Source organism: Octopus bimaculoides, chromosome 14 (assembly GCF_001194135.2).
Source record: "Octopus bimaculoides isolate UCB-OBI-ISO-001 chromosome 14, ASM119413v2, whole genome shotgun sequence".
NCBI classification, from domain to species: Eukaryota; Metazoa; Mollusca; class Cephalopoda; order Octopoda; family Octopodidae; genus Octopus; species Octopus bimaculoides.
In genome coordinates, this window is record NC_068994.1 from 5,940,880 (window position 1) to 5,953,379 (window position 12,500).

Consider the following 12,500-nt stretch of genomic DNA (forward strand, 5'->3'; position numbering starts at 1 on the left):
ATATATATATATATATATATATATATATATATATATATATATATATATACATATGCCTGTGTAAGAGCGTGTATATTTGCATATGCCTCTATATAAGTGCATGTGCAGGTTTATGTGTTCATGAGAGGGTATATACATAAGTGTATGTGTGTGTGCATGTTTTTAACTTTGTATGCATGTATGTATATATTGTTTTGCATATTTGTATAAATAAATTTGGTGTGTTTTACAGAGAGAGGTTCAGACACTGGTATACAGTCAGCAGACATGGAGTGCACAATAGACAGCAAGAGCAAACAGCTGCAGTATTTTACAACAGAAATTTACTCTCTAAGGTTTGTTGCTTTCATTTCCTTTGTGTATTTCCTAGTTAATTTGTCGTGTGTGTATCATTATCGTCGTCGTTTAACGTCCACTTTCCATGCTGGCATAGGTTGGACGATTTGACTGAGGACTGGTGAACCAGATGGCTACACTAGGCTCCAATCTGATCTGGCAGAGTTTCTACAGCTGGATGTCCTTCCTAATGCCAACCACTCCGAGAGTGTAGTGGGTGCTTTTACATGCCACCGGCATGAGGTCCAGTCAAGCGGTACTGGCGACGGCCATGCTCAAAATGGTGTTTTTTACATGCCACCTGCACAGGAGCCAGTCCAGTGGCACTGGCAACGACCTCACTCAAATGTCTTTTCTCGTGCTTCCGGCACAAGTGCCAGTAAGGTGACGCTGGTAACAATCGCGCTCAAATGGTGCTATTTACGTGCCACTGGCACAGAAGCCAGACAGCTGCTCTGGCAATGATCACGCTCGGATGGTGCTCTTAGCGCTCCATTGGCACCATGATAATGATATATGTGTGTGTGTGTGTGTGCTCATATGTGATTGTATGTCTGTGTATATATGTGAATATGCATGTGTGTGTCAATGTTTATTGTCTGCACTGCTGGCTACAAACGGTGATGTTTGTTGACATTACCCTCTCAACAAATCACACACTGGCTTTGTGAGTGGAATATATCCTGCCAAACTTGGAAAACAGAGAAGGGTAAGCAGCAGGAAGGACATTCGACTGTAAATGTATTCACCTAACCCATACCAGCATGGAAGCATGGGGGTAAAACAAACAAACAACAACAAACATCACCACTACTGTTATCACTACTACTACTACTACTACTACTACTGCTGCTGCTGTTGTTGGCTGTGTAAATGTCCCTTTTTCTTTCTCTCACATCACAGATCATGTTCACATGGAGGGCCTACTCTGCTATCCATGCCTACAAGAAATCCGAGACCAGAAGCTGGGTGGCCACAGTTCAAACTACATTGGAGCAACGTAAGTAGGGTTACTATTCAGCATTTTTTTCTGTGGACCTTTTTAATTCTTATTTTGCTCTGGTGGACCCTCGTATCTATTCAATGTTTTAAAAATCCTATTTTTATTAGTAAATATTTTTTGGACCCTTGAGGGTCATATGGACCTTGGTTGGGAACCACTAAATCCTTTATATTTTTTTTTAAATACTTTTATTTTGGAATGAGATCTTATGTATTTGCTTTTATGCAAACTGTCAAATGTTGCTCAAACATCCTGTATATATATATATATATAATGTATAGTTTAAGACAATCAGTAAGTTGTCATAATAGTACTTAGAGTTTCAAATGCCGGAGCTAAGAGCTACAATGCATTCTCATCGGCTGTTATTTTTATTATTATTTTTTTTTTATTATTATTATTATACACACACATGCATATATATGTTTGTTTATTTATTCAGGTCGTTTGTGGCGAATGTACAATGTGTGGCAAACCCAATACCAAAAGTCGTTGCTGGGTCGTCTCCAGTGGCAAACAGCAATTGTACATCACCGAAGAAAACTTCTGTCCAAAACTTTTGCTGCCTGGACTCATTGGGTTGTCAACAACTACAAGAAGAAGGTTAGTATATATCATCATCATCATCATGACGTGGCCAATGACAGTACCACCTGATTGGCACTCGTGCCAGGGGAACATTAAAAGCACATCCGAGCGTGGTCGTTGCCAGGGCCATGGATTGGCTCCCGTGCTGGTGACACATGAAAAGCACCATTTGAGCGTGATTGTTGCTAGCATCGCCTTACCGACATGTGCCAGTGGCACATGGAAAACAACATTTGTGCGTGGTCATTGCCAGTGCCGCCAGACTGGCTCCCATGCAGGTAGCACATAAAAACACCTTTTGAGCGTGGTCATTGCCAGAACCTCCTGACTGGCCCTCATGCCAGTGGCACGTAAAAAGCACCCACTACACTCTCGGAGTGGTTGGCATTAGGAAGGGCATCCAGCTGTAGAAACATTGCCAGATCAGATTGAGCCTGGTGCAGCCTTCTGGCTCGCCAGCCCTCAGTCAAACCGTCCAACCCATGCCAGCATGGAAAGCGGACGTTAAACAACGATGATGATGATATATGTATAGATACTTATTGTATCTGATGGAATGGATGGGCACTGCCTTTAACACGGCCTTCCTGGTCTTTTGAAATTGATGCTGGCAATGTTCTTCTTAAGCTATTGCCAATTGAGAAGGATGATATACAGAGGAGAAAGGACTGAATGCAATGGGTTGTGTGGTGCTTAAATGGTTGAGTTGAATTGAACATGGGTGGCGGGGTGAGAAGAAAAGGAATGATGAAAGAGTTTGGTTTGCATGAGGAGAGAATGCACAAAACTAACCGACATGAAGGTGCAGAGACTGTTGTAGTTACAGTATAAAAATACAGGAGGAGACACAGGTTGTCTGTAGGCCAGGGGCTGGAGAATGGCTTTAAAACAAGGAGGTTTAGATTAGATAATGTAGTTTAAGATACAGTGCTGACCTCACTAGTGTTGCTGGGCTAAAAAGAAACACCCAGTGCACTCTGTAAAGTGGTTGGCATAAGAAAGGGCTTCCAGCTGTAGAAACCTTGCCACATCATTAGAATTTCAAATATGTGAGATGATGCAGGATTAATTCCAAACATTGTGAATAAATAAGCATTATATTTGAAGGTTTAATCTAAATGTTAAAGGGCTAAACATTGGAAGGTTAGTGCAGGTAGAATCCTGATTATAGTCCTACCCATTTTAAGCTGACCTGGGGTTAAACAACATCAACTTCTTTACCACACAGGCATGCATGCACTTACTTTAAACCTATACAACCCTCATGTTGATTAAAAGACCAATTACTACCTTTAGTTTTTGTCTTGTAAATGCTAAAGGGCTGATATCTGTGTTGCAGCTTCTGAAGATGCAGGCCGACTGGTTCAACCAGACACGGATCACAATAGCTGCCTTTGCTGTGTGGCAGCAACAACTGGAGCTCTCCCGTGTAGAAAACCAAAAAACATACATTGCACTCTGGCACTGGAGTACAACACTGCAACGTAAGGTAAGTGTTGCACTGTCTTTTATTCCTTTACTTGTTTCAGTCGTTGTTTCTGTGGCCATGCTGGGACAGCGCCACCCTGGAAAGTTCAGTTGATGAAATCAACCTTCGTACTTACTTTGAGTGTGGTATTTATTCTATCAATTTCTTTTGGGGGTTGAACTGTTAAATTACAGGTTGTAAACAAACCAACTCTGTTTGTCAAGCAATGAAAGACAAACACAAAGATCCATCCATCCATACATACATACATACATACATATATACATACATACATTCATTCATTCATTCATTCATTCATTCATTCAATCAGTCAGTCAGTCAGTCATCATCATCTTAACATTCACTTTCCAAACTTACATGGATCAGATGGAATTTGCTGTGGCAGATTTTCTATGGTCAGATATCCTTCCTGTCACCAATTCTCACCTGTTTCCATACAAACTATTGTTTCCCCATAATCAAAAAAATTTTCCCTCAGGATTGGAAGCAAACAACACCACTTGTATGACAGTGACTCCCATTTTACAACTATTAAGCAATGTCAAGTTAATACAATTCACACACATACATATATCACCATCATCAACATCAACTTTTAACATCCATATTCCATGCTGGCATGGGTTTTATATATATCAATATATATTTGCTTTTATATACAAGCTTCTGTAAGTTTCCCTCTACTAAGTCTGCTCCCACACACACACACACACACACCCATAATGTGTATGATTACTTTTTGCAGGTTTTTAGAGGATGGAGGAAGTTTGTGTGTGACAGCGTTCGGAAGAAGTCCCGTATCCAAGCTGCTTGTGAGAGCCGTCGGAGACGTCTACTACGACAAGGATTACAAAAATGGTTGGCCACCGCAGATCAGTTGGGTCGCTGGAGAAAAAGTTTTGCCCAGACACAGCAGACACAGGTTTGTTATCCCTGCCAAGAGGAAACACCTTCAGTTTGTGTCTTAACGCTTTAACTAATCTAGAAATTAATCCAGGTTGGGGGGAGGATCATGAGACCCAGCTTCTTTATTTATATAGGCACACAGTAAGGTCGTGGGTTCAATTCCTGGTGATGCATTCTGTCCTTGAGCAAGGCACTTTATTTCACATTGCTCCAGTCCACTCAGCTGGTGAAAACAAGAGAAAAGAAAGGGTGGTGTTGTATAACATAGCATTGTATTGTGTAATACATTGTAGTGCAGGGGAGTGTTATGTACAGAAGTGTAATGGACTGTTGTATAGTATAGGGTAATGTAACAGAGGTGAAGGTGTGCGGCTTAGTGGTTTGGGTATTTACCTCACAATCGCAAGGTCATGAGTTCAATTCCCTGTGGAGTTTTGTGTCCTTGAGCAATACACTGTATTTCACATTGCTCTAGTCCACTCAGCTGATAAAAATGAGTTGTACCTGTAATTTAAAGGGGTCAGCCTTGTCACATTCTGTGTCACTCTGAATCTCCCTGAGAACTATGTTAAGGTTACATGTGTCTGTGGAGTGCTCAGCCACTTGCACGTTAATTATATGAGCAGGCTGTTCTGTTGATCAGATCATCTGGCACCTTTGTCATCGTAATCAACAGAGTGCCACTTATAACAAGGGAGAGACCTAGTAATTTCACATGGCCCCAGTATATTCCTAGCACGAAGATCAGAAAAAATTAAACACCAATCAAGTTCTAGTATCAATTTAATTCATTAACCCCCTTCTCTCGTCCCCAAATTCTCACCCTTATACTTATGTTAGAAACAATAATTATTACTATTGTCATCGTCATCATATTTCTTTCTCTTTGCAGGAAGCCCTGTCCACATTCTGCCTTGCACAGAAGTTTGCTTTGCGCTGGAAACTGTATGTTAAAAGGCGCCAGAAGTTGCATTGTGACAGTGACTCAAGACCACATTCGTCTCAGCTCTTGTGCTTACCCAAACTCCAAAATATTCCGAATGCCCCACTACACAGTGCAATTTCCTCATCCAAAGATTCAACAATCAATCGTGGAAGCTGGAGGTAATATCCTGTTTCTCTATACAAACCATTTTTATTGCCATCAGTTTTGCATTTTCAAGCTCAGAGCTGAGAAAAGTAATAAGGAGGATACAAGGAGGCAGTTGAAAAAACCCAGCTTCTATATATGGCTGAAGCTAGAAGACAAGATGGCTTGAAAGCCATAACATGCTGACTGGGAAATAGCGCCACTAGATGAGGCTGGCTGACACTTAAGTAGCATCATTGATTGACAGGTGGGCCAAGGTAGTAGTCTCGTTCATAGCATGCCCTCCTCCTCCTCCTGGTTCAAAGGCTTGTACCATCAAACATTTGTATGTCACCCATATGTGTTCTCAAAGGTATTTTTCATATCAGACACGTCAACATCGACTACACATCTTTATGTCAACTCTGTTTTCCTATCAAACATATTTCTGTGTCAAAGCCATCCACATCAAGTATACATCTCTGTTGAGCAACTGACCCAGGCAAACATATTCTATCTAAACAAATATTTGTGTCAAAGAGTTGTCTGTCCAACATACTAAAATCCCTGTGACCATCACTCAGTTTTCTTCTCTTTTTTTTTTAGCATCAACCAAGATGCCATCAATAATCTTCTGGAATTAACTAAATCAAGACCAAAGCCAGTTTGTCCAGCCTTCATCTTGGAATCACTGGATCTTGACAATTCCTCCATTGACTCTGTCAGCAGGTTTTGTAGCAGCAACTATTCTTTATTTTAACATTTTATTTATTTATATTCATATTTGCTTAGTTAGGCCTGGCTGTGTAGAAATATTCTGAAACGTGTTTGTCTGTTTGTCTCAGCCAACATCAAAAAAGAACTCTGGTCCCAGCTAAGCTTTGGTTTCAATCAGATAGTGAGATGGTGGTACATATAATACCATGGCCATCACTCACAAGTCAATATGACCTGGTAGCACTACTATCATCATCATCATCATTGCATTGGTCTGGTGGAGTTTATTAAGGCAGATTTTCTACCTTGGGTGCCCTTCCTGTCACCAACCCCCACATATTTCCAAGTAAAATAACAGTTTTTTCAGACATATTTTTCACAAAATGTCGCAAATGAATGGCACCGCTTGTATGACAGGGACACTCTAAAATTGTAATCGTGGTCGATGCCAGTGTCACGTAACTGGCACATGAGCAGTGCCCTTTACACTCTTGGAGTGGTTGACATTAGGAAGGGCATCCATCTGTACTTATGTTTCTGCTAATTGTTTTAATAAGATGCATGGCTTCATCTGCAAAATTTTAAGACAGTCGTAGAAGTTAGTCTTGATATGTTTTTTGTATCTTAGGATTCACTGTCGTGATATTCTTTTCAGGACTGTCCCAGAATCTTCCAGTCATCCTCACTGTGATAAACAACAACCACCACCACCACCCACGTTAAACAGAGACTATGTGGTCAGTGACGGAGACAGAGTGGCATCATCTCAAACAAGGAATAATGAAGAGCAGGTAATTTATTTTGCTTTCGATGCTGGAGATCTTGCTGATGCTGGTGCCACCTCGCCAGTGCTGGTGCCATGTGAAAAGTACCTGGTTCCCTCTGTAAAGTGGCTGGCTTTAGGAAGGACATCCAGCCATTGAAACCTTGCCAAAACTGACAGTAGAGCTTGGTACAGTCCTCTGACTTACCAGCTCCTATCAAGCCATCCAACCCATGCTAGCATGGAAGATGAACATAAAATGATGATGATGTAACCGGTTCATCAGGACTGATTCAGTAAGCAATCAATTGATCACTGCATTGTGGTGGGCGGCAGTGGTGCCACTGCCACCACTGCTGTCTTATATCTAGAATTTCACCAAATTCTTAAAGATAGCTATGGAACCCATATTAATCATAGCAAGACACATCAGGAAGTTATAAAATAAAGTACCAGCCAAGTTAGGATTAATAGTAAGAATTAATCCCTCCCCCTTAAATTGCTAACCAAACCAGCTCCCTATGGTCTCTGTGTACAGTTTGAAAGTGGGCAATAATTCCCTCGTGGGGAAGGGATTCCTTCGTGGGGAAGGGGTTCCCTCACCCTTGCTACAGCTTATGAAATGTTTTTATTTCCATATCATTCACTAACTTTAGTAATGAAGACACTTGACTCATCTTAAAGACAGGGTCAGCTGTCTTCAGAATAGGGGCCAAACAGGGGTTTTCGTGCATGATTTACATTGAATGTGTTCATCTATTTGCGTGGTGCCTCTTAATTCCAAAATGTAATTTAAAGTTCAAAATATAGAGTACAAGATTGAAATTTTTTAAAATAACAAAATAGTGTACAAGTCTAAAGACTGAAACCAGTAAAAGGATATATGAATATATATTCTATATCTCATGTTTTGTTATCATTTCAGATTGCTGGTGCTGTCAGTTCCTGCCCCATTTCATTAAACCATCTTCCATTGGAATCTGCTTCACCTGACGCCAACTGTGGGTTCTTGACAAAGATGAGGTCTGGAGATATCAGGCAAGAGAGGTCATCAGCATTAATGTTTAAACCAAACACTGCTGAACAGATGCCGCCATTGGCAATATCACATCCCAGCACTGTTGGAGAAGAAGTGTTATTGCAGAGTTCACAGCCCAACATGTCTGAAAATAAACAGCTACTTCTGACCACTAAGACCTGTGATTCTTTTCATAAAGGTTCGCTGTTGAATAATAATGCTAACATTCCCAGAGATAAGAATTTAATATACAGTACCAATGAGAACATTCCCAGAATTAAAGAGCAGCTACAAACAACAGCCCATAACATTCTTGGAGATAACAGATTACTACAGGGCTCAGTACCTAACACTGTCCAAGACAATAATGTATTTCCCATCATTAAGTCCAGCATTCCAAATAATGAAGGCGCTCAGTGCTGTGGTAACCATGACCTTCCCTACAGTGATGGTCTGCTACAGAATATTGTTCCTTACATGTCCCAAGATGAAGACCTGCAGTGCAGCATTGACTTAGATATCGTTCAAGATGAAGAAGAATTACAATGTTGTACAGTTCCTGCAATCAGTTCTGGTTCAAGGTTAACACAGAGTAATGTGCAAGAGGGTCACCAACTGATGACACCCCAAGACTTCACCTTATTAAGCCTTAGTGTCAGCAATGTTCTCCAGGGTAGCAGCATTGATTCAGACATGCATGACAAATTACCATCAACTACAGAGTGTAGCCAGTCACAGTTGATTGAAGAAATTTCACACTTGAAGCAGTTAATGCTGGACTACAAACAGGGCCGTCTCAGACTTAGGTTTGTACATTAAACCATTCTGCTTATTTAATTGGCTGTTTGGGGGAAATTCTCAGACATGTGGGAATCCAAAGGTTATGTTGCTCCCTTTAGGGTGCAATATGGATACACAGATGTTTATCATGGACACTACAGTGACACAGCTGTTTGTACATGGTTATTACATTGATAAAGCTATCCGTATTGTATAGTAGTGGCAAAGCCATCTGTACTAGTAAAGTTGAGTGGCAGAACTGTGTGAAGTGGGACATAATTGTTATCTGCAACAAATATAGTGTAAAGGTAGGGGTCCACTTTGTTGCTAGCATTCGGTCCAAAGAATAATTTTCTCCTTTCTTCCCCAAAATTTCAGAAACCCTGAGACGTTTTGTGCATGTTTTATTTCTTCATCAGACAAACTTTTACAAAAAAATAAGAACAAGATTTTGGCAATACCTTCAAATATATTGTACCTTGTCACTTCAAATTGATCTGTATTTGAACCATCTTTTATAGTTCATTGCGGACATATAAACAGCAGTTGCAGAGTTGGCAGAGCAACATGCAGGAACGCTCCATGTTACAAACCGTGGCAGCTGAACTGGCAGAGGTAAGTATTGTCGTTGTCTATATTTGATTATTAATGTGTTTGTGTCTATGTGAATATATTTTGTAATGCAACGAGATTATGTCTACCATTGGATTATGTCTACCATTGGAGTTTAATCCCCAAAGCAGTCTTCGTTCAACAGTAATGCCCCAGTTGTTGGCCGTAACCTAAATCATATGATGGTGTTCCTCTTTTACTTCTTTCACTCAATGGGCTGCGGCCATGCTGGGGCATCACCACTGAAGAATTTTTAGCCGAATGAATCAACCCAAGTACTTATTTTCTTTTTAAACCTAGTACTTATCCTATCAGTCTCTTCTGCCAAACTGCTAAGTCATGTGGACATAAACACACCAACACTGGTCGTCAAACAGTGATGGGGGACAAACAGACACGAACACACACACACACACACATGTATCAATATATATGTTACTAATTTTCTGTTTTGTTTTGTTTTTTTTTTTGTCTATTTCCCAGACAGAACATAGTATTTCTACTCTGAAAACTTCTCTCAGAACACAGAGACAGCGGATCAAATCCAAATTAAAGCAGATCAATCTCAAGATCCATCTTTTACCTGGTCAGCATTAAAGTTCAGACACAACATCTGCTGACCTCTCTCTCTCTCTCCATATATATATATATATATATATCTACTTCATTTTATGGTCAGTTGTCATTCCTTCAGAAAGTGGACAGTGAAATATCTTCACAACACGGACATCTGTCTTTGTCAGTAGTTGACCAGTTGCCTTCCTATAAGGTGGACACATCTATCACTTTGTTACCTTTCTCAGGAAATGGTCCCTTTTCTCCTCAAAACATCCACAGCTGCCTCACCAAGAGATGGACATTTTACTACATTCTGGAATTGGTCAGCTTGTTATTACTGTTGTTATTGTTGTTGTTGTTGTTATAGCCCTGGGTTGGTGCTCACTGTGTCTGTGGAGTGCTCAGCCACTTGTTCGTTAATTCCACATGCAGGCTGTTCCATTGATCGGATCAACTGGTACCCTCATCAACATAATCAACGGAGTGCCAGTAACTTTGTCGTTGTTAATCTGGTGTTCAGAACATTAATGAAAATAAAATTTTCGATTGGAAATTTTAATTTAGATCCCTTTACAACAGAAACATTGAAACATAGACCGAAAGGCAGCCATGGACAGGTTGGCATTGAAAGGGGTTGTCATGGGAGGGTTAAATTTGAGTGAAATTTTGTCTGCTGCTACCAGAAGTTCAAATGACCATCTAAAACACAATCCCACATTGACCTCCCATTGGTCAGCTCACTCTTGAAGTGGACAGTTATCATCTCTTCAATTAATGGTCAGTTATGTTGTTCCAGAAAACTTTTATGTATTATCTGCTGCTTCCACAGAAAATAGTGAACTTATCAGAATGTGAACATGTAACAAATCTTCTACTTTGTAATTCTTTGTTATATGAAATATTTTAGCTTTTTTTTATATAAATATTTTTCTATAGAAATAAATAAAGTTATATTTTTTTATGAATTTTGTTATTGTTAATTTATATCAAGGTTTTTTGTTGTTCTTGTTCTTGTTTATCTCCAATCTGACTTGATCCAGTAAACTTGTGAGCAGAAGTATTTCTATTAAGATCATCTTGCCTTTTTATTTCAAACATAGTATATCTTGGACTACATAATACGCTATGTTTTTCCTTTATTTTTAAGGGTGGCATGTGGTTTGAGAAACATTTGGCTGCTATATCTAACAGGTTTAGTGAATGTGTAGCAACACTGTTGGCTTATTTTAAATTCACTGTTGTTAATACTGTAGTTATCTAGCCTTGTACCTAAGATAGGAGCTACTGCTATTATTAATACCCTGCGCATGTAAGCGAAAGCAGGGTATTGTAATCACTCATCTGTGTGTTTGCAAAATTACTGGAAAAGAGCTGAACAGATTTTCACCACATTTGGCAGAAATACTCATTGGGTGAGTGGCTCAAAATGATGAACATTTGGTTTGCTTTATAAAAAAATTAAAGTATTTAAAAAATTGAACGTACAAATTTCCCAATGAACAAGTGGTCGTTATTTTGTTCACTTTCTTTTTCATATGAATCGACCCTCTTCTACATGTCTATAGATCATAGTGTACCTATGCACCTAGACATGTGTGCCTACATACATACATACATACATACATGAATATATAGATATGCGATTGTGTATGTACAGTGATGGATTCAAGGGTGTTGGTGGTGGTGGCACAGTATATTATACGATACTGTTTTCAAATTTTGGTACAAGGCCAGCAATTTCAGGGAAGGGGTAAGTCAATTACATTGACCCCAGTACACAACTAGTACTTAATTTATCAACCCCAAAAGAATGAAAGGCAAAGTTGACCTTGGCAGAATTTGAACTCAGAATGTAAAGACAGACAAAATACCACTAAGCATTTTGCCTGGCATGCTAACGATTCTGCCAGCTCGCCACACTGCTATATTATATAATATTACCAATGGCTATTGACCGAAGGAGATATTAGTGTCTTACAAAGGGGACATAACCTTTCTTAGCTCAATATATTACCAGTGACTAAAAACAAACACATTTAATCAAACACACAGCCCTTTATATTGTTCAATGTAAGCAGAGAAAATCAATCATTGTAGATCTATAAATACATATATATATATATATATATATTGCACTCACTTCTAAGACATGACATACCAAAGACAATGTACAAATAAAAAGTTTTAAAAAATAAAACAAGCAAACAATAGATAATGTGTTATCTTAAATGATTATCAATAATAGCTGGTGGACTCGGGAAGTACAGATGGGCAAGGTGGAAGCTGACTATGCTATGGTCACCTTGGCTACAGAACAGATATAAGGAAAATACCAACTATTGATGCTTGACAACACAACTGTCATTATAGGCTTAATCATCACAACTCTGAAATTAATACATAGGTGTCTATTCACATATATACATACATTCATACATACATTCACACATACACACACACACACACACACACACACAACATCATCATCATCATCATCATCATTATCATTTTAACGTCCATTTTTTTCCATGCTTGCATGTGTTGAGTGAAGTTCAATGAGATAGATTTTCTATAACTAGATGCTTTTCCTGTCACCAACCTTCCAGGCAAGTTGATATATTTATATATATGTATGTATGATATAATATATATATATATATA

At 39.2% G+C, this 12,500-nt stretch overlaps 1 protein-coding gene across 1 annotated transcript in view; it reads left to right on the forward strand.

The window, feature by feature from the left end:
* LOC106882085 (protein SFI1 homolog) overlaps window positions 1–10,804 on the forward strand; it is a 28,950-nt gene extending 18,146 nt beyond the window's left edge. Inside the window, exons 20-30 of the mRNA XM_014932643.2 lie at window positions 233–335; window positions 1,240–1,336; window positions 1,782–1,942; window positions 3,267–3,416; window positions 4,162–4,338; window positions 5,215–5,426; window positions 5,998–6,120; window positions 6,764–6,899; window positions 7,797–8,695; window positions 9,191–9,284; window positions 9,765–10,804. Of these exons, the coding sequence (XP_014788129.1) occupies window positions 233–335; window positions 1,240–1,336; window positions 1,782–1,942; window positions 3,267–3,416; window positions 4,162–4,338; window positions 5,215–5,426; window positions 5,998–6,120; window positions 6,764–6,899; window positions 7,797–8,695; window positions 9,191–9,284; window positions 9,765–9,878 (2,266 nt within the window). The 3' untranslated portion in view covers window positions 9,879–10,804. The remainder of the gene's footprint in view (window positions 1–232; window positions 336–1,239; window positions 1,337–1,781; window positions 1,943–3,266; window positions 3,417–4,161; window positions 4,339–5,214; window positions 5,427–5,997; window positions 6,121–6,763; window positions 6,900–7,796; window positions 8,696–9,190; window positions 9,285–9,764) is intronic.
* Window positions 10,805–12,500: the final 1,696 nt, after the last annotated feature.